Genomic DNA, 26,028 nt, shown 5'->3' on the forward strand with positions numbered 1-26,028 from the left:
CATTTTGTAAAAACTTATTTTTTCACTTACCCCAGCTTTAGTTTTCAAATAATATCTTCCAAATTTCTTTGAGGAGTAGAAACTCTTACGAGCCCTCGATGAAACTAAGCCATACTCCTTTCATGTGAAACTTTTCAGTTTAAAAAAGTGTGCCTAGACAATTATTAGCAGGGTAGTTGGAATAGCAAGTATAACCTCTAAAAATGCAGAGATGCTTGCATTATAAAATTCACAGCTGGGTAGCTACATAGCTCAAGGCAAGCCCCCCTTCTTTTAAAGCCAGTGTTTTAGTAACGGGTGGGTAGATGTTTATTAAAACATTCTGTCTATTAAAAATATATGATGTGTCATCGGTCATTCCATGTGATGTGATGCCAAGCTGTTTATCAGGCTCTCCACCTGGGATGATGTGTGAAAAATCTGGCAAACATGTTTGACAAGCCCACAGACTCATAATTTAGTAGGCCATCAAACAATAAATACATTTCAACTCCCAGAAATTAAATCACTGGAGCCTCTCGGCCGCTAGACCTATCCATAACTTGGGGTGAATACAGCATCGGCACAGCAGGCAGGTTTTCCACTGTCACTCAAAACTTGAAACAAGGTGACACTCCAAAAGATCATAATTGCTTCATCTTCACCTCATGTCGGAAGTTGTACAGTTGAATAATAATGTTGCCGTCCTTTTGAGAGACGTGGGGGGGGGGATAAACAACCCCAATAAATTATGCCACTGTTGCTTCCTCCTTATGCATCAGGGTAAGGGGCTTAAAGCACCAGTGGTTTATCAGGTATAGGGATGGGGGAGAAATTCAATTCAGTTCATATTTCAAGCTGGATCTATCAATTTTGCACTTTCCAAAACAATATGAGAACTGAAACACGGCCACTTGTTTGAATTTTGCAGTGCAGTTCTCTGACCAAACAATATTCACAAAAATTTATTAAGAGAAAATATGCATAAACATGAATTTACTAGTAAAGAATAACATACCAGAATGCATCATATTAGGAGAAATGACTTGCAAAAATGTGTACTTTAGTCAAAACTGCACACAAAAATGTGTTCATTAGGAGAAATTCACACTAAAATGGTGGAGAATTTTCATGAGGATTAAAAAAATTGCAAATTGCTGCAGAAATGTGGAGAACTAAAGTTAAGATTGGAAAAATGAGAAACAGGGAGAAGCAAAACTGACAGATTTTTCCATCCCTAATCAGGTCAGAGCAGCTGGTACCTGGAGCATTGCTGTGGGGATCTTGGGGTGGGGGTAGAATGGGAGGATAAGGAGAATGGACTCTACGGGGGTCACTACTAGGGCTTGAGAGCCCAAAAAGTGGCCAAAGAGGAGAAGGGGAGATAGGGTTGCCAGGTTCAGTTGCCTGAGACTGATCCTGTATCTTTAGGAGAAGAGAAAGTCAGCCAAGTGCAGGTGTTCTTGCAACTCTGTAATGGGAAAAACCACAAGGTGGAATTCTCCCTCCTCCTGCACAGCTTTTAAAGACACAGAAAACCTCTGGGAGGCTGGGCCTGGCAACCAAGAGGTCTTCTGTATCTCTAAAAGTTGTGCAGGGGGGAGGGAGAATTCCACCTTGTGGTTTTTCCCATTATAGTGTTGCAAGAACACCTGCACTTGGCTGACTTTCTCTTCTCCTAAAGATACAGGATCAGTCTCAGGCCCTGAAACTGGCAACCCTACTACCAGTCAGTGTAGACAATGTAGACTTAATAGAAGGCAACTTTCAACATTCCATCCCTTATAGTGGCTACTTCTTTGGAGGTACATTACAGTGGTGTGGTTATAAAGGTAGCTAGTTTCATGCCACACCATCTCTTTGCCTTCTGGCCTCCTGGAGTTCATATATGTGCCAACTCAGATTTGGCCCTCCCCTTCTCCAGACTGACCCTAATTCTGTGTCCATGGTGGCTGTTAGGTGGAACAGGGTCAAAAAAGGGAATAAAGATACAGAAGCCGTCTCAGAGATAGAACCTGGCAACCCTAAGGGGAGATGAAGGTCTGAGTTAGGTTTTGTTACTTCCTTCTCTATGTTCTAAAGGTTATATTCGACGTAGTGCTAAGGCAAGGATTTATCCTCATGCAACGGGACAAATTCCCCCTCTCCTCCACCTGCACATCCCCTAAATCTGTTGTGGGGGTTACCCAGCCCTCCAAAGCAGATGTAGGGATGCTGCGGGGCACATGCGGGGGAGGAGAGGGAGGAAACCTTATTGTGCTAGTGCTAACTCTAGCACAACCGCACAAAGCTTGTTGAATACTGCCCTAAGGCAGGGCTGAAGAATCATTTTTAGCCCAAGGGCCACATTCCATTCTGGGCAACCTTCCAGGGGCCACATGCCAGTGGTGGGCATGGCCAGAGGCAAAAATGCATGGAGCAATCAATGTGAATTTTAGCCTTGTACAGTCGGCTAATTTCTACACACCCACTCTCCATCCAGATAAGCAAGAGACAATTTGGAGCTCAAGGACACATGCCGCCCTGGCCAGCTGAGCTGGTGAGGGGGATGTGGCTCAGGAGGGCATGCAGCCTGGGGAGAATCCTGAGGGCAAGGGCTGGGGAGCTGCATTGGGCCCCCACGTCTGAGGTTCTCCATTCCTGATCTAAGGCCTGTTCTCGAGTGTTTACTATAGAAACATGTGTGTATGTAAAAAAAACCTTGTTTGCAGCCAATGAACTCATGCCCATTGCTCAGGTGGGGTGCAAAATGCCTTCAATGTCTCTACTTGCTCCTTGGATGGGAGAGGGAGTTCTTTCTTTTCTTTTTTAGCTTTGAAGGAAGAGGTGTAGTCTCCAGCACAGAGGAAGGAAGGGGGCAATGGGGCAGATCCTAGGGGGTCATAACATTTTTGTATGTTATTTTCACTAATATTTTTGCACACTTTACCTTAGTGTATGCATTTTTGTAAACATTACGTGGCTGGAGAATTGCATTACAAAATTCGAAAAAGTGCAAATTTTAGAAGGATGGCTCTGTTTCAGTTCGTATATTTCTTCAGAAAGTGTAAATGAGGTCAATTCTCCTTAAAATGCAAACTGAATCAGATTCCTCCTCCATCTCTCGTTATAACTCCACACGCCATTCAGTTTATGAGCTGTGATGTCCCTGAGGTCCTTTGGTGAACCTTTGCCTCTTTCCATATCCTCACACATCATGAGCAGCGCTGGCTCCAGATTTTAGGGGACCCTCAGGGAGGATGCCCTTAGTATTTGCAGCCAGTGTGGTGGGGAACAGCCTTCCCCCAACGGCATGGGTCCTCTCCCCTCAATGGCCTCCTTCTTCCTGCCATGGCTGCTTTGCTTGCCAGGAAGAAAGCTGGAGAGCAAAAAGGCAGCAACTGCTGCTGTATCTCAACCTTGCTGATGTTGTGCTCACCCATCCTTTCTGGGCCAGAGTGAAGAACAGGAACGGGCTCTCAGATGTGGCCCCCTTGCCAGGCCTTGGCAGATGCCCAACCATGCTGACCTCTGGGGCTGGTCACCAAGGTAAGCTAAATTAGATGGGTGTTTAGTTGCTCTACCTTTAGCGATAGGACTAGATCCACCCTGGAATACCAAAAGAATTCCTAGCTGTCATCACCTGCTGAGTTAACAAAGTATCGGGACATAGCATTATTCTAGAGACATTGTGGGGGAGAAACATGAGGTGCATGGGCTACATGAGCCAATCCCAACCTGGTGCCCTCCAGATGCTTTGAACTACAATTCCCACCAGTGCTGAGTGTGGCTGATGAGAGTTGTAGTCCAAAACATCTGGAGGGCACCTGGTTTAGGGACGCTGGTCTAGAATGCTCCTATTTTATTCACCGCTAGGGATGGAGGGATCCGTCAATTTTAATTCCTCAGTTTCTTATTCTTCCAGTCTTACATATTCAGCTCTCCACATTTCTGCAGCAATTTGTGCTCTTTTTTTTTAACTCTCATGAAAATTCTTTAGCATTTTTGTGCAAATTTCTCCTAAAAAACACATTTTGTATGCAGCTTTGACTAATGTACCCACATTTGCAAGCAGTGTCCCCTAATACAATGCATTTTTGTATGTTATTTTCACTCATATATTCCCTTTTTATGCATATTTCCCCCTAATATATGCATTTTAGTAAACATTTTGTGGTTGAACAGCTGCATTGCAAAATTCAGGTAAGTGCAAATTTCAAACATTGGCAGTGTTTTGCTTCTCATCTTGTTTCAGAAAGTGTGTGTTTTATAGATTCAGCTTTAAATGCAAACTGAATTGAATTTCTCCCCCATCGCTACTCACCACCACTGTTTTCTGCTCACCAACCCTGCAGCGCTCTCCTTGTTTCATTTCCCCCCCTTACACTTAGTCATCATCAGTCTACAAAATGTTCACTCCAACCCATTTCCCAAATAATTATCCTGTCACCAGTGTGTGTGTGTGTGTGTGTTTGTTTGTTTGTTTGTTTGTTTGTTTGTTTGTACTGGATAACACTGTAACATAAGAGGACGGTTGTGATTAAGCCTAACGGCCAGCAAAATAAGTCCGAGCCAGCCAATGAGATGTCAGCATGCAGCAGCATTACTAACTGTGGGTGATGTTATTTCTATTAATGTCCCCCAAACAAATGGCCCCATCTTCCCACCGTAATAACTCCAAAGTGATTTAAAACAAAAGAGCATTTTTGGGTAGAGGGCACTGCTCCATGAATTAGACTGTGGCACAATTTACAGTTGGCTTGCATTTACCTTCCAAGCACTATATATTTACTTAGTCTGTGTGAAAACCCTTTTTTAAAAACTACCATCAGCCCTGTGGAGTCAATACAACGGCAATTGAGCAAGCTGTTCTGCCTCATGTCCCATAATTACGCCTCACACTCAGTGTGTCGAAACACAGAATATTAGCAAATCCAGCTGCCCTTTGAAATTTCAGCTCTGTTCAAGAGAGAAGCATCTGTAGGGTTTCCTCTCCCCTCTTCCCCCTGCCCTGCTCCTTCCTTGGGGAGATGCATCAGGAGAAAACTTTAGTATGTCAAGTTAAAAGAAATTCATGCAGAACACATTTCTGGCTACATCCTACTGAAAACGTTATGTCGTGCCTGGCCCTGATCTGGTGTCAGACCCTGAGTCCTCAGAGGATTAACAAGACACCCCACAGGTAGGAGCAGGCAGGGGCCCTGAATCCAAGGCTGAGGATTAACTTGAGGGTCCCCCTGGGTTGACCTGAAGAAGAACCTGTGAAAAAGTCAGAGAAGAAAGTGGAGCTGGACCCAGTCCTCGAGTGCACCAATGCCAACAGAATGTTGGCACAGTATGTGTCTATGGACGCTGAGCTGGCAGCCTACTTGTAAGTGGTCTGCTTGTGAATAAGCAATTCCTGACACTCCTCCACTGCCAGCAGCTGTGGTTGGTGTGTGGTTTTAGGAGGCCAGAGTACGTAAGACCTTCTTGTGCCTTCTCGTTGCCGGAAACAACACAGGTCTCTGGCTCTCTGTTCCCTGTAGCTGTGATCCTGGCTCTAGTTATTCCTTCTTGCTGTGTTTCACCTTGTAGAATACCTGGTGACATTGACCTTGGACTGTTTCTTGAAATTGCTTCTGGATCATGTTTTAATCTATATGGGTTCCCTTGTTTGACCTTGATTTGTTTGGACTGCACGGCACCAGAAACACCGTCTGTGCTGGTGAGTACTTTGGTGAGAGGCTGATAATTCTGAGACTGGGACCTTTGCCCCTGAGGACACCCCCCTGGAGTGGGACACATTCAAACGCCATTCACAGTTATTAAAGCCCCATGCATGCTCCCTCCTTTCCCAACCAAAGGGAAGTTTGGGAAGCAGTCCCTTACGGTGACACTTTCCTTGACATGAGCATGGCTAACGGTGAGGGATGACGGGAGTGGCAGTCCAGCAACATCAGAAGGGCCATGTGAACATGGGAAGCTGACTTGTACCGAGTCAGTCCATTGGCCCATCTAGCTCTGTACTGCCTACACTGACTGGCAGTGGCTATCCAGGATTTCAAGTCGGAGTCTCTCCCAGCCCTACTTGGAGATGCCCAGGATTGAACCTGGGACCTTCTGCATGCAAAGGAGCTGCTCTGCAACTGAGCTATGGCCCTTCCAAAGGTTCCTCATCTCTGCCCTGCCCCAAAGCTAACTGCTGCACCGGATTGACACTGGATTAATATCCTGCCACAGTGGGATATTGTTGTTGTTGTTATGTGCCTTCAAGTCGACTACGACTTATGGCGACCCTATGAATGAGCGACCTCCAGTAGCATCTGTCATGAACCACCCTGTTCAGATCTTGTAAGTTCAGGTCTGTGGCTTCCTTTATGGAATCAATCCATCTCTTGTTTGGCCTTCCTCTTTTTCTGCTCCCTTCTGTTTTCCCCAGCATTTTTTAGTGAATCATGTCTTCTCATGATCTATCCAAAGTATGATAACCTCAGTTTCATCATTTTAGCTTCTAGTGACAGTTCTGGTTTTATTTGTTCTAACACCCAATTATTTGTCTTTTTCGCCATCCATGGTATGCACAAAGCTCTCCTCCAGCACCACATTTCAAATGAGTTGATTTTTCTCTTATCTGCCTTTTTCACTGTCCAACTTTCACATCCATACATAGAGATCGGGAATACCATGGTCTGAATGATCCCGACTTTGGTGTTCAGTGATACATCTTTGCATTTGAGGACCTTTTCTAGTTCTCTCACAGCTGCCCTACCCAGTCCTAGCCTTCTTCTGATTGATTGACTATTGTCTCCATTTTGGTTAATGACTGTGCCGAGGTACAGTGGGATATTACCCTAGTAGTAGTCAGCCTGTCAGCAAGAAAGAGGAGTAGCTGCCAAAGCCCATGCTTGAAAGCAAGCATATAGACTGTGCATAAGTAGACCTCTGTTACCACATAAGAACATAAGAAGAGCCCTGCAGGATCAGATGGTCCATCTAGTCCAGCATCCTGTTCTCATAGGGGCCAACCAGGTTCCTGTGGGAAACCCGCAAGCAGGACCTGAGAGCAGCAGCACTCTCCCCTCCTGCAGTTTCCAGCAGTTGGCATACAGAGGTGACTTTGGAGGCAGAGCATGGCCAATGTGGCTCATAGTCTTTGATCCCGTCTCCTCCATGAATTTGTCTAATCCTCTTTTAAAGTCCTCCAGGTTGGTGGCCATTACTGCCTCCTCTGGGAGCGAGTTCCATAGCTTAACATGCATTTTAGTCTATCTGCATACACAGATACGTATGTGCAGCACATATAACCAGTTGACACATATTTTTTCAGATCTTGAGCTTAGTCACAAGCAGTGCACCATGTGGCAAATTATACTTATACCTGTACTGGGGGAATGAGTAATTAGGCAGCAGACCAAACCTCATAATTATATTTTGAAAATTGCATTGTCTACTTGTTTTATTATTAAAGTCTGTGGGTTTTTATTGGGGGGAGGATAAATATTTTATACTATTTTATGTAAACTGCTTAAAAGTTGTCTTGTTGATCTATACATTTTGTTAAATTAAAACCATAATAAATGTGTGATTTATTACAAAATAGAGAAAAATGATTTAATATGGAAGTTATTTAAGACGTTTTTTAAAAAGGCTGACAATGCAAGTGGCATTCAAACAGGACTGGCAACCTAGGGGTTAAATCTAATTGGCAGTGGAGGAAGAAGGGTCCTAATGACAAATATGGTGAAGGGAAAGCGATAGCAACCAAACAGACAGGTAGGAGGTTAGACTAGAAGGAACAAAATAAACACTGCTGGCTAGGATTCATCCCAATTTGTTTGCTGGGAGATTAGACAACATTGCATCAAAGAAAATGTTGTCCCACACTTTCCAGTGCATTTTCCCATTACTTTCCTTATCAGAAAAAGTCTGCTCTTTGGGGGAAGCAAGTTTGTTGCGCTAAAAATCTCCAAATCAACCTTCATTGCACAACCTAAATTTACCAGTATGTGGTTGAAACCCATCCAAAAATAGCAGCAGTCTGGAAGCGCCCTTAGAGAGGCAGGACAGAAAATGGAACAGCAAAGAGAAAACCAGAGCACTGAGTTGTTTGTTGTTGTTACATGCCTTCAAGTCGATTATGACTTATGGTGTCCCTATGATTTTTTTATATATATATTCATAGGGTTTTCATGGTAAGAGGTATTCACAGGTGGTTTTTACCATTGCCTTCCTCTATGCCTACGGCACCCAGTGATCTCAGGCGGTCTCCCATCCAAGTACTAACCAGGACTGACCCTGCTTAGCTTCCGAGATCAGACGAGATCGGGAGTGTTCAGGGTGGTATGGTCGTGGGTGCACTGTTGTAGGCCAACAATATCTGGAGGGTCACAGATTCCCCTTCCCTGATACTGACACTTATGAAAGTAACCCACCTGTTGAGCCATAGGCCTAGGTGGAAAAGGACACACCCAGAGGCTGCCAGACCAAAAACAAATGTGCCAATGTAAAGGCAGAAAAGCAGACAATAGAATCAGACTAAAAGGGAAAGAACTGTGATTTTTTGTTATCCTCACAGAAAGCACTCTAGCTCAGAACTGTCCTTCCAACAAGCCCTGCTGGGGCAGCAGAAGAACTGAGTGGAGAGGTGAAAACGGCACCCACCAAAACTCTAACCTACTTGAGCTGTTTCCCAACAAGCCCTACACAGGAGCAGAACCTATGTGTGTGACTCCAGAGAGAACAAAAGGGGGGGGTGAATTGACATTTCTGGAGTCAAGATGTTAGGAGGGACATTCTTTAAATGACAGTGGGTCTGAGCTCCTCGATAACATCCAAAGTTTCGATATAATTGGACCCAACTCGAAGTTAAAAGAATTGTATTCCAGGAAAGACTAGGAGAACAGTTCAGCATTTTCAGTAGTCCGACATTCTGACTTCATTTACAGAAAGAAATGTAGGAACTGAATGACTGAGGAGTTGCACTGGGATAGCATAAGGCAGAATCCAGCTGCCTTGAGTTTTGGGGGGGGTGTCACACCGAAGGGGTTTTCTAACTAGCCCAAAATAAAACAACTAAATAAATAATTCTCACAAACAATGAAAAATCTTGTAGCACCTTAAAGACAAACAGATTTATTGTGGTTCAAGCTTTGCTGGGCTAGAGCCCACTCCATTTGGTGAGGTGGATTCTAGTCCTCAAATGCTTCCGCCACAATAAATCTTGAAGACTTCAAGAGGCCACAACAAATGCCTTTAGTGGGCTTTGTTGAGAAAATAGACGACTGTGGCAACTCCTCTGTTCCTCACATGGTGCAAACACTTGTTGGGATAGAAATTATGCAGTGACAGAGTGACATCTGCTGGAAGCTGTGATGAAATTGAACGTTGGGCAAATGATAAAGGAAACTTTAAGGTAGGGTTCTGAGTGGCCAGTAAAACAGTTCCACCAACCAATATATTCCAGATTCTGTCCAAGACCCATCAGAGTTTTTCCAGTTTCATCCATAAATGGTACCTGTGCACCAGGTTCAACCCTGGTTCTACCCCAGCTTCTTAAAGTTATCCAGATTCCACCATCCCCTGACCCAATATATCTATACAGACTCTGCTTTTACTCGGTTTTGCTTGGGTTTTCAAGGGGAAAGAACTTCTTAAATCAAGAGTTAGTAGACTTAGATCAGCCTCCACCAAATTGGTGCCCTCCAGATGTTTGGGATCACAACTCCCATCTGTTCCAACAGTCAGCACAGTCATTCTAGCTGGTGCTCATGGGAGTTATAGTTCCAAACTTCTGGAGGGCACCAAATTGGCAAAGGCTGATTTAGATAAAGATAACGGTGATGAGGGCTGCTCACACAGACACAACATATACCACAGGGCAAAACAGTCACCATGGGGTGGGGCTGAGTCCCCAAAAGGCATCAAACCAGGTGGGCAATATTTATGGCCTTTATATATAGCCTTTCAGGTGGACTTCACAAAGGGGTTTTCATAAGAGTATTATAACAATAAGCATCAATATTTTTTTAAAAAACATACAATGGAAAACACTTGTTTGTTTAGAAGAAATGGTTACTGCTTCTTCTCACTCCCCTCAGGGTGAGATGGTCCTTCAGACATCCATAGGATAGTAGTTGGGGAAGACAGGAGCTACTATGGGAACTGGACAGGGCCAATTCCCAAAGCTTCTTTCTACTCCACTCCACTGAGACCAAGATGGCATCATTGCATGTTAAGCTGAAGGAGGGCTGAAGAATAGGCCAATATTTTAGGAGAGCATCAGAGTACACCACTTTGAAAAAATCATCTTGGTGGAATTTGTGCTTAACTTGAGCATTCATTGCTACACACTTTTAGAGGGTGTTGAAACTTTACAAAACTGTTTAATGTCTTTCTTCAAAAGGATACAGCTTGATGATCTCCCGCAGAAAGGTCTTCATGGCAAGGCCAACGGGGAGGTGAGAGGGTATTAAACATATCCGACAAGCTGTTTGAAACTAATTTTATTGGTTGGTAAGTTTATGTTCAAATTCCTTAAACCCAATGAAAAAAAATCCAGCCCTGAAAATTCTGTACATAACAATCAGTATACTTTTGAGGGGAAAGGCACTTTCTTTGGAAGCAGAATGCAAGAACATAAGCAGCCCAATGGCCCATCTAGTCCAGCATCCTGTTCTCACAGTGGCAAGCCAGATGCCTGTGGGAAGCCTGCAAGCAGGACATAAGTGCAAGGGCACTCTACCTACTTGTGACTCCCAGTAATTGGGATCCAGAGGCTTACAGCCTCCAACAGTGAAGGCAGAACATAGCTATTGTAACTAGTAGTCATTGATAGCTTTATCTTCCACGAATGTCTAATCCTCTTTTAAAGCCATCACCATCAAGCTGGTGGCCATCACTACACCTTGTGTGAGCAAATTCCATAGTTGAACTACGCGCTGTCCTAAGTTTGATCCTCAGCATCTTCCAGTTAATGATCTGAGAGAGCGGGTGATGAAAAAGACCTCTGCCAGGACCTTGAAGAGGTGCTACTAGCCAGAATGGGAAACTATGGACTAGGTAGATAAATAGCTTAACTCAGCACATGTGGCTTCCTACATTCCTAAATCTGCAGCCCAATCATATGCATGTTTACTCATAAGGTATCCCACTGATTTCATTAGGGCTTACTCAAAGGTAAGAGGCCAGACTGAGTAGGTAATATAGGAAGGTGTGCAATTCCTCACATAGTATATGAACCAACCACAGCAGGACGTTTCTATAGCAAACAGTGACGTGGAAAAAACTTAGTCATTATCAGCAAGGGAGATAGAACACTCTCATAACATTCACATAAAGAAGAAAAAAACCTTGGAGTGCATGATTGATTGTTAGAAATATCCGAAAGCCATCATTATGTGGCTGGAACTGGCAGCACAGTGGCATCAGATGATACAGCGTGGCAGAATATAAAAACTGGTGGATTATGTAGCACAGCTGGCAGCATAATCTCATTGTAATTTATAAGGCCACAACATCCGGCCCTTGGCAGCCAGGTTTCCATCTTTTTTATTTCATAGTCCAGATTTTCTCTGCCATGTTGGATGAGGGGTAGGGGAGAGGGCAGGGGAAGAGCTTTTAAATTTTGAGTTGAGTCTGATATTTTCTCACAAAGATCAAAATGAGAAAAAGAGAGATTCTGAAAAAGATGTCCCTATGTGCCAGGTTGACCATGGTATTCCCGGTCTCTATGTATGGATGTGAAAGCTGGACAGTGAAATAAGTGGGTAAGATAAAAATCAACTTATTTGAAATGTGGTGTTGGAGGAGGGCTTTGTGCATACCATGGACCTCGAAAAAGACAAATAATTGGGTGTTAGAACAAATTAAACCAGAACTATCATTAGAAGCTAAATTGATGAATTTAGTTTTGATATATACATAATGAGAAGACATAAGAACATAAGAACATAAGAAGAGCCTGCTGGATCAGGCCAGTGGCCCATCTAGTCCAGCATCCTGTTCTCACAGTGGCCTACCAGGTGCCTGGGGGAAGCCCGCAAGCAGGACCCGAGTGCAAGAACACTCTCCCCTCCTGAGGCTTCCGGCAACTGGTTTTCAGAAGCATGCTGCCTCTGACTAGGGTGGCAGAGCACAGCCATCACGGCTAGTAGCCATTGATAGCCCTGTCCTCCATGAATTTTTCTAATTTTCTTTTAAAGCCATCCAAGCTGGTGGCCATTACTGCATCTTGTGGGAGCAAATTCCATAGTTTAACTATGCGCTGAGTAAAGAAGTACTTCCTTTTGTCTGTCCTGAATCTTCCAACATTCAGCTTCTTTGAATGTCCACGAGTTCTAGTATTATGAGAGAGGGAGAAGAACTTTTCTCTATCCACTTTCTCAATGCCATGCATAATTTTATACACTTCTATCATGTCTCCTCTGACCCGCCTTTTCTCTAAACTAAAAAGCCCCAAATGCTGCAACCTTTCCTCGTAAGGGAGTCGCTCCATCCCCTTGATCATTCTGGTTGCCCTCTTCTGAACCTTTTCCAACTCTATAATATCCTTTTTGAGATGAGGCGACCAGAACTGTACACAGTATTCCAAATGCGGCCGCACCATAGATTTATACAACGGCATTATGATATCGGCTGTTTTATTTTCAATACCTTTCCTAATTATTGCTAGCATGGAATTTGCCATTTTCACAGCTGCTGCACACTGGGTCGACATTTTCATCGTGCTGTCCACCACAACCCCGAGGTCTGTCTCCTGGTCGGTCACCGCCAGTTCAGACCCCATGAGCGTATATGTGAAATTAAGATTTTTTGCTCCAATATGCATAATTTTACACTTGTTTATATTGAATTGCATTTGCCATTTTTCCGCCCGTTCACTCAGTTTGGAGAGATCTTTTTGGAGCTCTTCGCAATCCCTTTTTGTTTTAACAACCCTGAACAATTTAGTGTCGTCAGCAAACTTGGCCACTTCACTGCTCACTCCTAATTCTAGGTCATTAATGAACAAGTTGAAAAGTACAGGTCCCAATACCGATCCTTGAGGGACTCCACTTTCTACAGCCCTCCATTGGGAGAACTGTCTGTTTATTCCTACTCTCTGCTTTCTGCTTCTTAACCAATTCCTTATCCACAAGAGGACCTCTCCTCTTATTCCATGACTGCTAAGCTTCCTCAGAAGCCTTTGGTGAGGTACCTTGTCAAACGCTTTTTGAAAGTCTAAGTACACTATGTCCACTAGATCACCTCTATCTATATGCTTGTTGACACTCTCAAAGAATTCTAATAGGTTACTGAGACAGGACTTTCCCTTGCAGAAGCCATGCTGGCTCTGCTTCAGCAAGGCTTGTTCTTCTATGTGCTTAGTTAATCTAGCTTTAATAATACTTTCTACCAGTTTTCCAGGGACAGAAGTTAAGCTAACTGGCCTGTAATTTCCGGGATCCCCTCTGGATCCCTTTTTGAAGATTGGCGTTACATTTGCCACTTTCCAGTCCTCAGGCACGGAGGAGGACCCGAGGGACAAGTTACATATTTTAGTTAGCAGATCAGCAATTTCACCTTTGAGTTCTTTGAGAACTCTCGGGTGGATGCCATCCGGGCCCGGTGATTTGTCAGTTTTTATATTGTCCATTAAGCTTAGAACTTCCTCTCTCGTTACCACTATTTGTCTCAGTTCCTCAGAATCCCTTCCTGCAAATGTTAGTTCAGGTTCAGGGATCTGCCCTATATCTTCCACTGTGAAGACAGATGCAAAGAATTCATTTAGCTTCTCTGCAATCTCCTTATCGTTCTTTAGTACACCTTTGACTCCCTTATCATCCAAGGGCTCAATCGCCTCCCTAGATGGTCTCTTGCTTTGAATGTATTTATATAATTTTTTTGTTGTTGGTTTTTATGTTCTTAGCAATGTGCTCCTCAAATTCTTTTTTAGCATCCCTTATTGTCTTCTTGCATTTCGTTTGCCAGAGTTTGTGTTCCTTTTTATTTTCTTCATTCGGACAAGACTTCCATTTTCTGAAGGAAGACTTTTTGCCTCTAAGAGCTTCCTTGACTATGCTCGTTAACCATGCTGGCATCTTCTTGGCCCTGGCGGTACCTTTTCTGATCTGCGGTATGCACTCCAGTTGAGCTTCTAATATAGTGTTTTTAAACAACTTCCAAGCATTTTCGAGTGATGTGACCCTCTGGACTTTGTTTTTCAGCTTTCTTTTTACCAATCCCCTCATTTTTGTGAAGTTTCCTCTTTTGAAGTCAAATGTGACCGTGTTGGATTTTCGTGGCAATTGGCCAGTTACATGTATGTTTAATTTAATAGCACTGTGGTCACTGCTCCCAATCGGTTCAACAACACTTACATCTCGCACCAGGTCCCGGTCCCCACTGAGGATTAAGTCCAGGGTTGCCGTCCCTCTGGTCGGTTCCATGACCAACTGATCTAGGGAATAGTCATTTAGAATATCTAGAAACTTTGCTTCTTTGTCATGACTGGAACACATATGCAGCCAGTCTATGTCCGGGTAGTTGAAGTCACCCATTACTACCACATTTCCTAGTTTGGATGCTTCCTCAATTTCATATCTCATCTTAAGGTCTCCCTGAGCATTTTGATCAGGGGGACGATAGATCGTTCCCAGTATTAAGTCCCTCCTGGGGCACGGTATCACCACCCACAACGATTCTGTGGAGGAGTCTGCCTCTTTTGGGGTTTCGAGCTTGCTGAATTCAATGCCTTCTTTCACGTATAGAGCGACTCCGCCACCAATACGTCCTTCCCTGTCCTTCCGATATAGTTTATATCCAGGGATAACCGTATCCCACTGGTTTTCTCCATTCCACCAGGTCTTGGTTATGCTCACTATATCAATGCTCTTCTCTAAGACCAAGCACTCCAGTTCTCCCATCTTGGTTCGGAGGCTCCTAGCATTGGCGTACAGGCACTTGTAAGCAGTGTCTCTCTTAAAGTGTCTTTGGCACTTGTGGTTAGGCCTGTGGTAATTTTGCTCTTCTGAATTTATATCCTGTGCCCCTGCTCTCACAATGCCTACTTCTAGGCCTACCCCTTTTAAAATTTCATCATTTCTTTGGTTTTTATCCCAGGGGGGAGGTTTATTCCGAACCGGACCTTTCTCAGCTCCTGTCGGGTTTCCCCCCTCAGTCAGTTTAAAAGCTGCTCTGCTACCTTTTTAATTTTAAGTGCCAGCAGTCTGGTTCCATTCTGGTTCAAGTGGAGCCCGTCCCTTTTGTACAGGCCCGGCTTGTCACAAAATGTTCCCCAGTGCCTAACAAATCCGAACCCTTCCACCCGACACCATCGTCTCATCCACGCATTGAGACTGCGAAGCTGGGCCTGTCTGGCTGGTCCTGCGTGTGGAACTGGTAGCATTTCAGAGAAAGCCACCTTGGAGGTCCTGGCTTTCAGCATCCTACCTAGCAACCTAAATTTTGCTTCCAGGACCTCACGGCTGCATTTCCCCATGTCGTTGGTGCCAACGTGCACCACGACCACTGACTCCTTCCCAGCACTATCTACCAAACTATCTAAACGACGGGCGATATCCGCAACCTTCGCACCAGGCAGGCAAAACACCTTGCGGTCTACACGCCCATCACACACCCCACTGTCTATGTTCCTAATGATCGAATCACCCACTACAAGGATCCCTCCACCCCCTGGAGATATATCCTCGGCACGAGAGGATAGCTGCTCATCCCCCAAGGAATGGGTCCCTTCTAAGGGATCGTTTCCCTCTTCCTCAGCTGGATGCTCTCCTTCCCCGAGACCATCGTTCTCCATGATAGCAGGAGAGCTATCATCCTTGGAGTGGGACACAGCTATAACGTCCCTGAAGGCCTCCTCCACACACCTCTCTGCCTCTCTCAGCTTTTCCAGGTCCGCCACCTTGGCCTCAAGGAAATGAAGTCGTTCCCGGAGAGCCAGGAGCTCATTGCACCGAGAGCACACCCACAACTTCTGTCCAACAGGCAGATAGTCGTACATGCTGCAGGCGGTGCAAAACACTGGAAAGCCCCCACACCCCTGCTGGCTTCTTACCTGCATAGTTTTGTTTAAGGTTTATTACGTTAATGGGTTGGAGACTGCGGTTTAGTTGAGGTCAGGGAACAGACGGGCAGAGTGGGGGGCCCTGGCCTCCTCGCCCTGCTGCCAAACTCACTCTGCTGCTTAACTCGCCTTGACACTTTGTCAGCTGGGGCCTTGACGCTTTAGCAAGGACTGAGCTGACTCTCTCCCTGTATGTATCAGTGGAGTTTCCTTTTTCCCCTTCTCTCTGACTGGAATTTAGCCTTGTTTACAGTGTCCCCTGAAGCTTTCCTGCTAGGGTGGTGTTGAAAACTAGCTTTCTATAGGCTTCCTTCTCCTAGGATCTGTTTCCTAAGATATAGGTTCTTTCAGGATTTGGCTCCTAGCTCAGGGTGACCTTGGGCTGCCCTTATTACTTATTGCTCTGAGCTGTTTTACTTCAATTAAATAATGGAATAAATGGGAGCTACTTACCCTCTTTTCGCTCTGCTGCTTAACTCGCCTTGATGCTTTGTCAGCTGGGGCCTTGACGCTTCGTCAGCTGGGGCTCCCTCTAGCTCGTGGAGCAGGCTCCGTCGCTAGGGTGCTCTGACTTTATATGTGTGGCTGGTTCCTCCCAGCTACTGCTGCCAGCCAATGATGTGTTACTTGAGGCTGATGGCTATCAGCTGGGGCTTAACTCTTTAGTATTCTCTCAGGCGTCCTTCCTTCCTGAGCAAGTGGCGGGGCTGTTTAAGCTTTTGGCTGCTTTTAATCTAATCAAGGGGCTGCGCCTTCCAGGCAAGTCTTTTGTGTTTGTTGTTTTCCCACCTAGAACAGCCTGACCTTTCTTTAACCTAGGGAAACAGAGCTTGTGGTTGTGTTTCAGGAAGGCTGAAGCTGCCCTTTTCAGCAAGGACTGAGCTGACTCTCTCCCTGTATGTGTCGGTGGGGTTTCCTTTTCCCCCTTCTCTCCGACTGGAATTTAGCCTTGTTTACAGTGTCCCCTGAAGCTTTCCTGCTAGGGTGGTGTTGAAAACTAGCTTTCTATGGGCTTCCTTCTCCTAGGATCTGTCTCCTAAGATATAGGTTCTTTCAGGATTTGGCTCCTAGCTCAGGGTGACCTTGGGCTGCCCTTATTACTTATTGCTCTGAGCTGTTTTACTTCAATTAAATAATGGAATAAATGGGAGCTACTTACCCTCTTTTCGCTCTGCTGCTTAACTTGCCTTGACGCTTTGTCAGCTGGGGCCTTGACGCTTCGTCAGCTGGGGCTCCCTCTAGCTCGTGGAGCAGGCTCCATGATTCACTAGAAAAGATAATAATGCTGGGGAAAACAGAAGGGAGTAGAAAAAGAGGAAGGCCAAACAAGAAATGGATTGATTCCATAAAAGAAGCCACAGACCTGAACTTACAAGATCTGAACAGGGTGGTTCATGACAGATGCTGTTGGAGGTTGCTGATTCATAGGATAGCCATAAATTGTAACCAACTTGAAGGCACATAACAACAATGTGCCAGGTTAATTATATTGGGATTATGAATGATTACCGGTATTTAGAAGCAACAGAGCTGGTAAAACTGCTATGCTCAGCTAAATCTCTCAGATTAAAAAGTAAAATGGTATCTGCTGGATTCAAACCAACTGAGGTCAATTTAGTCCAACATTCTTTTCCCCACTGTGATCCAGAAAGCCTACAAGCAAGCAGGACCTGAAAGCAATAATCCTCTCCTGTTGCCGCTCTCCACCAACTGTTCAGTATCACGACTGCCTTTGACTCTGGAAGTTCCATACTGACACCGTAACTAGTAGCCATCAGTAATCATGTATTCTCCATGACAAAACAAAGGAAGCTGGGAAGATCCCTGTGTAAAATGGGGACAGACTTATAAGGCTTAGACACAAAGGATGTATCTTGTCCTCTGTAAGATGAATATAATTATCACTGGTATCATCACCATTTATTAAACTATTTTTTATTATTTAAAAAAAATATATGCAGCAGGTTAAACAACAAACACAATTCTCCTCACAGAGTTGCACTTGCCAGAGTTTTTGGGCTAGAGGGATATATTTAAACTGCTCTGGGAATTGTCCTCCTGTGAGGGGTGTCCTAACTGTTCTCAGTACCCTGAACACCCTCCAGTTCCCAGGATTCTTTGGGGGACATGGTGTTCCATGCTTTTATCTTAATGTTTGGTGTTGTTATGTTATGCTATTTATGATACGTGGGTGATATTATAAAGTGTATATATGGTAAGTGGTGAGTGTTGGGAGCGGGGAATGAGTGAACAGAATGTTGGTCTGTGCTGTATGGTGATTGGCCATGTGTATAAGAGTTTAATGCTATATTTGAGTACTTGATAGATAAGACAGGAAAAAAGTTGTGAGTTTGATAGGGCAGAGACTGGGTAGAGATGGGGGGTTGGGAGGATGGTTTATAGAGGGGTAGCGAGGCAGGGGTTATTACTGGTAGTAATTGAGGAACTTATTTGATTCCATAAAGGAAGCCAGAGACCTGAATTTACAAGATCTGAACAGTGTGGTTTATAACAGATGCTATTGGAGGTCGCTGATTCATAGGGTCGTTATAAGTCGTAATCAACTTGAAGGCATATAACAACAAAAAGATGCTTTGTTTTAACATGTTTTTTAAGATGTTTTGTTTTATTATGTTTTAAAGTCTTTGTTTTTATGATGTTTTAGAGTGCTGTTAGTACTTTCGTTTGCCGCCCTGGGCTCCTTCTGGGAGGAAGGGTGGGATATAAATAATAAATAATATTCTTGAACTAAAGGACAACTTGAGAGCCAGTGTGGTGTAGTGGTTAAGGTGCTGGACTAGGACCTGGGAGACCAGGGTTCAAATCCCCACACAGCCATGAAGCTCACTGGGTGACCTTGGGCCAGTCACTGCCTCTCAGCCTCAGAGGGAGGCAATGGTAAACCCCCTCTGAATAACTCTTACCATGAAAACCCTATTCATAAGTCAGGATCGACTTCAAGGCAGTCCATTTCCATTTTCAAAGGACAAGTAACTGAAACCCCACACTTAAGAACTGAGTTAAAGTAATCTTGTGTATTTTGTCTGTTTAATAAAATCTGTTTACCTTTCAAACACGCCTGGTTCTTGGTCAGCTATCAAACAGAGCATAAGGTTGACTAAACATAAACAAAGATTATAATACAGTATCAACGGCTGTAGCGCAGTTTACCCCAGAGCAGGTTAAGGGAGCAGCCCGTAGCTGTAATCTTTACAAAGGCACAAAGATATATAGGAGGGTGGGTCTGGCTTGTAAACCTTGCTGTTCATAGCAAGGGCTGAGGGAAAAGCAGAGTTCCTAGTAGCAGCATTGCTGAAAGAGTGTGTTGGGTAATAATAATAATAATGCACCCTTCATCTGTTGCAGACAGAGGGTGCAACAGAAGCCATGAATGTTGAAGTGGCATAATACTGCTTTGCATGTAAAATGCAGATGTGGCCTACACAGAGCTGTTCACTCTCTCCCTCTGGATGTGGTGCCACAGAAAACTGCAAGCTAGCCCTGGGCACCCAGCAATTACTACACCACCCAGAGAGAGAGAGAGAGAGAGAGTGCAAGGGTGAGGCAGGCAGGCAGGCACCACTCCTCACAGATGAGACTGCTACTCTAAAACAGCTCAGTGAGGTGCAATCACTGCTTCCCCATGCTTGCTTGTTCACACACTCTGGATGACCTAGCAGTTAGGACTGAGCTTCTTGTTGAGGACCCCCATTTCCAAGAATGAGGGATGGGTTCTACTGAGGCCATGTTACTGAGTGCTCTGCTCTCCCTCACAAAAAAACCCTGGAACTAGTCCTGAGTCCTTGACTAATTTGGTTTGAAACCAGTTTATATTCTTCATGATTATTACTATTATTTAAATGTATTAGTCGCTTGTTACCGAAAAATTATACAAGTGACTTACAATTTAAAAAATATATTATACCGGGGGGGGATTCATAGAAAACATTAACATTTCATACCACATACCAAAAAAAAAAAAAAAAGCCCTCCCCCCAACAGCCATAGGAAACTTTGGAAGCACACTAACAATAAATGGAATCCACTCAGTCTATCAAATATCTGGGGGAAAAGGTAAGTCTACCCAGCGCTGACAAGATGTCAGCAATAGCACCAGGTGGACCTCCCTAGGGAGTGCATTCCGCAGATGGGGGGCACATCTGAAAAGACTCTCTTTCTTGTCACCATCCTCCGAGCCTCCCTCAGAGGAGGGACCTGAAAAAAGTTCACAGTGTAAGGGTCCAGATAGGTTCATATGCGGAGAGATGTTCCAGAAGATAGTGGGGTCCCAAGCCACACTTACTATGTTTTATCCTGCTTTGTAGACAACTAGTAGCTCTGATCAATTAAAAAGAGAGAGAGAGAAGTGAGGCTATTAAACCAGAAATAGTGACGCTCAGGCCTGGGTGCCAAATGTGGCTTTCAATCTATCAAGGAACACAGGAAGCTGCCTGATAGAAAGTCAGACCATTGGTCCCAGGGCCGGCCCCAGGTATGCCGGGACCCTTGGGCATCAGCTTGCCCTGGGCCTCGGCACATGCATGCATGTGCACACACACGCCCCCCCATCTCCTGTCTTTTAGCATTGCCATTAACCAAGGTGGTGGCCACGGTTTCCCTAAGGGGATGAAGCCTCCACCGCCATCTTTGTTGATGGCACACGTGCGTGCTACGCGTGTGCATCTCTGCCATCAATTAAGATGGCAGCAGGGGCTTCAGTACCTTAGGGAAACCTTGGCCACCATCTTCATTAAGGGCAATGCTAAAAGGCAGGAGACAGGTAGGTGGGGCGAGAAAATGGCAGGCAGGTGGAAGCTCCTGTCTTGCAATCCGCGGCTGCTGCTGCAGATCATGGAAGGGAAGGGGAGTGGAGGGCCCCCTAAGGGCCCCCCTGTAGCTCCAGGGGTCCTCAGCCAGTGCCCCACCTGGCCACCCTTTAGAACCGGCCCTGATTGGTCCATCTAGCTCAGTATCATCTACACTGACCAACAGCAGCTCCCCAGGGTTTCAGCCAGGAGTCACTCCCAGCCTTACCTGGAGATGCTGGGGACCTTCTGCATGCAATACAGATGCTGGACTGCTGATCTGGACTCTCCCCACGCCACACACCAAGCCACACCTCTCACCAGCCCTGCTTTGCACCCTCCTTGAATATTTATCCCTGGCTGAACTGTGTCCTTGAACTCTGATATAACACTGTCTTGCTTTCCTAGATGGAGGGTAAATGGATGTGTGTGAAGAAACTAGCCTCACATTTTTCTGCCTACTTTTACTTCTGGCCTCACCCACCAGTAGCTTATGGCCCCCGGAAGGTGGCCCTTGGGCTGTAAAAGGTTCCCCACCCGTTATTCAACCTTCCAACTAAAAAGAGGCACACAGTGGAAGGGGCACGGAAGGAGAAGGTGGAAGAGGAAGGTCAATTCTTCCAAGGCCAGAACAAAGTGTTGAGCTACAAGCAATTCTATAACCAGCGTGGGCCAAGCTAATCTTCCCTGCTTGAAAAGCAGTCGGCCGCTCTTCTTGCTTTGACAGATAGATGGGGCCAGAACGTCCTTTCCCCTTGGCTTCTTCTGCAGCCCCGCTCTGGAGGAACAGAGTGTAGGTAGACCCAGACTGTGGGACTGTATCCAACTAAGTCCTACTCAGAGTAGACCCACTGAAATTGAGCAAAGTGAACCGTGTCTATTAACTTCAATGGGTCTGCTCCGAGAAGGGCTAGCACTGAATAACACATGTAGTCATGCCCATTAATTTCAGTGGGTCTACTCTGAGTAGGCCTAGCCTTGTATGCAAACTCTCTGAGGAGAAATAAGCCTAAAGGAAAGGTTTCTCTACAACTAATCAGGCCACTTCTTCAGTGACTCAGCCGCCCCCGTCTCTTTCAGGACTGAAACGCCGGGGCCAGGCACCAACCCTGCGTCTCTTTTGTGCGCATGCGTTATTCCTACCCCTCCCCTTCTTGCTCCCTAGCCTCCCTATACAACGCCAGCCGCTTTGCCTGCTTTTGGCCTCCTCAGTTAGAGCGAGCGCTCAACACGTGCGCAGTTAATGGGCGCGCCGAGCACAGAGCGTCGGCGCCTGATTGGTCCTGCCTGGTGGCGGAGCGGCGGCGTGACAGTCGTGCGGTGATTGCGCCATCCGAGGGGGACCGGCCGGCAAGTGAGAGCGACGAGGAGCCGCGGGGCGGAGGGGGCGCTGCGTTGGTCGTCCGAGGGGTTCTTGTGGCGGGGAGAAAGGGAGCCCCTCCCCGGCACGATGCGGGAAGGGCTGAGGCGGCTGCTGAGGCGGCAGCGGCGACCAGGGTGAGCGAGGTGGGTGGGTGGAGGAGACCGTCCCTTCTTTAACGGACCATATTACAGGCGCTCTCCCTAGTCAGCCTGCCTCTTCACGGCCCCTGATATTTCGGCTCGTTGCTTTTAATAATCTACCTTACTTTTTTCTTGTACGTCATGCGCCCGTAGGTGCAATAACATTGCAATCTCAAACAGGTCTACTCAGAATTGTCTTGTTTTCATTGGAGCTTAACCCCAAGTAAGCGCGTGTAGGAATGCAGCCTAAATGTACAACTAGTGGTTGCGTTGCTCCTGAAAGGCCCAACAGACCCGATCCTTTGCATGATTACCTGCGGAGTTCAGATGGGACTCGGCTCCTGTGTATTAGTGATCAAATTGGTGATAGTACTGAGCAATTAAACAATGGGTTTTTTAAACTAAAAAACAAAACCACATCACCCGATTGCTGCCTTTTGGCCAGTTTATCAGTTCCACAGGCTCTGTTGGTGAAAGTTTCTCCTGTGTTTTATGACTTCGGGTTGTTGGATAGGTCTGCTTGTCTCAGTGTTCTCCTGAAAAAAGAAAAATTACTTCCTGGCACATAATCTACTTCATAAAGTGAAACTTTTAAACTGTGCAGAGATGGATTTGTATGTGTATGGGTGTCCTTCAGAACTGCTAATCATTGCCCCTTAAGCATATAGTGTTAATCAGAGACCTTTTTTCCTGAGTTGCCTGAAAGGTGTCTGTGTGCTCTATAGAGAGATGCTTTGTGACAGAAGAAGAGTGGAGTTGGATGTTCTGTACTGTATTAGCTGTTATGTTATGTTGTTGTTTTGCAGATAAACTGCTGTAGAGGCCAGAGGCCTTCAGTACTACTTGATATTTTTTGCACCTGTCGTGATTAGTGAGTGAAGCACTGCTAAAATGCATCAGAAGCTTCTGAAGAGTGCACATTACATTGAGCTTGGAAGCTACCAGTACTGGCCTGTTCTGGTGCCTCGAGAAATTCGCCTATACACTTATGAACAAATTCCAGTGTTTCTTAAGGACAATCCTTACATCACAGATGGCTACAGAGCGTACCTACCTTCCAGGCTGTGCTTAAAAAGGTATGAGGTTGATCCAAAGGGTTCAGATTTAAATCCACCAACTACTTTGAATTGAGGTATTGAAGCCATTGGAAACCATTCACTCCATTATACGTCCTGCTTTTCTGTGACTTGTAATCAAAGCAGTTAGCAAAGGCATCAACTTCACTGAAACATGCTTCCGTGTGTATATTTTTACTTTTGTCTCTCCTGACCCTAGTACTGATCCAATTTCAAATAGTAGAGACTGAAGTTCTGTGACTTATGCCAATGTAAGAAAGTCAAGAAGCCCACACAGGTACAGCACACCAATGCAGGAGCAGGTGTTGAGAACATTTGGCCCTCCAGTTGTTGCTGAACTACAGTTCCCATCTTCACTGACCATTGGTAATGCTACCTGGGCCTGATAGGAGTTGTAATTCTGGAGACCTAAAGATTCCCTATCCTTGCTTTAGTGTATCTGAGTCAAAGTGGATGGATAGACGGTGTGATGTAAATGAGATTGACATCCTATCCACATGCTTGAACTGGGGTCCTAAACACATCCAAAACACAAGTGGTAACTGAAAACTGAAGACTTAACCACTACACACAGGAAAAAATGCTTACACACAACATATTCCCACGTAAGATAACTCCCAATGGGCCCCCAGACAATGTCCCCCTTCAACCCATTAACTCTTGCTGTGCTGAGATGTAGGAACAAGTTCTCCGCATGCAGAGCAAATGGTGCCAACCAAGCTTTAATGGAAATGAACTGCACTCGGAGGCAGCGTAGAGGACAAAATGGATACTGACTAGCTTGCTTAAAAGCAAGCAGGGATGCGGTAGCAGCCATCTGATCTAGAACACAGGATCAGGCTGTCAGTTACAAAAATTGCTCACTTGACTTCCCTATAGTCATGACTATTTTCTTTTCCATTTTCCAGCTTATTCATTTTATCCAATGAGAGCGTCAACATATGGAGTCACTTATTGGGCTTCTTCCTCTTCTTCACATTGGGCATATATGACATGACTTCCGTGTTGCCTTCAGCGAGTGCCCCTAGAGAAGATTTTGTCATTTGTTCTGTTTGTCTCTTCTGCTTTCAGGTAAGTCCCATTAAAATTGCAGCCCTGCCTTGTGTGTGTGTCTATGTTGGGATGAGACAGACAGGAAAAGGTTCTGCACTCTCTCCCAAATTATGGCTTACAGAGTCCTCCTCCTGCTAATTCTAGCCCACTTAGAGTGGCTTGACACTGCATCCCAGTGCTGATGGAGAACTTCTTTTTAGTCCACCTCAGCCTGTGAATTTCATTTATTTAAATAGACTTTTGTTTCCCATTTCCCTTTTAAAAAAAGATCTGTTCAAAACAACCCAGGAATAATCTGCAAGCTTCACACCACTGGAGACTGAAAGTGGGCAGTGTTATTGGGACCCAGATTATGGAACACGTTGCCTAGTATATTATGGGTTTTTTCAGGCTGATTACCTTTTGTGATGAACCCTTTAAAAAAAAACACATCTGCTGAGCTTCCCTTCATTTTCATACTGTAGCTAGTTTGTTTTAAACTGCCCTGAGCAATGCAAGTGCATTGAGAGGATAGGGTATACATTTCATAAATAAATAAAAACGCCCCCATGGCCTTGTGCAATTTTTGGTGGGACTGAACCTTTTTGCTATTTGTGGTCAAGGCACAAGCTCTGCATATTTGGGAGTAAGCCCTGTTGACCACAATAGGATCTGCTTCAGAGTAAGCATGCATACAAACAATTGTGCTGAAGGAAGGGCCAGGCAGCATAGCTCAGTTGTAGAACAGAGGGCTTTGTGTGGGAAAGGATGAAAGTTTGATCTCTGCCACCTCTAGTTGAGGGATCTTGAATAACAGACCCCAAGTTATTAAGGATGTCACTTGACTAAAGAAATCTTACTTGATTGAGCTGTACCGTATCACTGAATTCAGCATATCTGTGTGGGTAAAAACAATAGTTCCTGATGCAGAGGTATTAAAAAAGGACTCTTTAAAAATCTGCTGCCTGATTAATCAGGTCCACCTTTAAAATCAAAACTTCCTAAAATGGATTTGTTTAACTCAATTAACCAGTTAAACGTTGCAGTCCTGTTTGATAGATCCCAGTGAGAATCCTAGTAACATCAGACCAGAATAACTTTACTAGCATCAGAATAATCTTCACCTTGCAGATCCAGAGCCTCCCCTAAATTTAATCCAGTTGTTTTTTAGTGTTGCTGTTGCTTGAATCTCAAGAAATTAAACACTGAGGAAATTAATGCAGATTTGTTTGAATGTTTTTATAGGTCTGTATGCTTTGCTCAGTAGGGTATCATCTCTTCTGTTGTCATCGTTCAGAGAAGACTAGTCGACGATGGATGGCATTGGATTATGCGGGAATTTCCATTGGTATCCTTGGCTGTTATGTGTCTGGAGTCTTTTATGCATTTTATTGCAACAATGTAAGTTAATATTCATGTTGACTGCTGTAGTTCTGCCGTTTGCTAATATTGTTTTCCTTTGATGTTCATGGGACACCAGCTGGTATCGCAGTTGCATTAGTTGGCTGAGTTGGAGAATTAATTGGGTATGAATGTATGGCGCAAGCAGAATTTCAAATAAAAGTATTTTCCCGTGAAGAGAGATAAAAGGCCACTGGGCTTTGGTCTA

At 44.9% G+C, this 26,028-nt stretch overlaps 1 protein-coding gene and 1 pseudogene across 11 annotated transcripts in view; one reads left to right on the top strand and one right to left on the bottom strand.

Annotated features, from left to right (window-relative positions):
• Nucleotides 1-8,175: 8,175 nt before the first annotated feature.
• LOC133364624 (5S ribosomal RNA) lies at nt 8,176-8,294 on the bottom strand (annotated as a pseudogene).
• Nucleotides 8,295-22,019: 13,725 nt separating this feature from the next.
• The window catches only part of PAQR3 (progestin and adipoQ receptor family member 3), a 37,330-nt gene continuing 33,321 nt past the window's right edge, over nt 22,020-26,028 (top strand). For 10 of the 11 annotated variants that reach the window (XR_009757769.1, XR_009757768.1, XR_009757767.1 and 7 more), the window contains exons 1-4: nt 22,020-22,305; nt 23,118-23,387; nt 24,296-24,458; nt 25,665-25,820. Coding sequence is in view for 8 of the 11 variants with exons in the window: in XM_061583267.1 (XP_061439251.1) it covers nt 23,203-23,387; nt 24,296-24,458; nt 25,665-25,820 (504 nt within the window). In the remaining 3 variants the exon portion in view is untranslated. The remainder of the gene's footprint in view (nt 22,306-23,117; nt 23,388-24,295; nt 24,459-25,664; nt 25,821-26,028) is intronic. The other variant, XM_061583274.1, reaches the window with a different exon arrangement.

The sequence above is a fragment of the Rhineura floridana genome, chromosome 9 (assembly GCF_030035675.1).
Source record: "Rhineura floridana isolate rRhiFlo1 chromosome 9, rRhiFlo1.hap2, whole genome shotgun sequence".
In the NCBI taxonomy this organism is placed as follows: domain Eukaryota; kingdom Metazoa; phylum Chordata; class Lepidosauria; order Squamata; family Rhineuridae; genus Rhineura; species Rhineura floridana.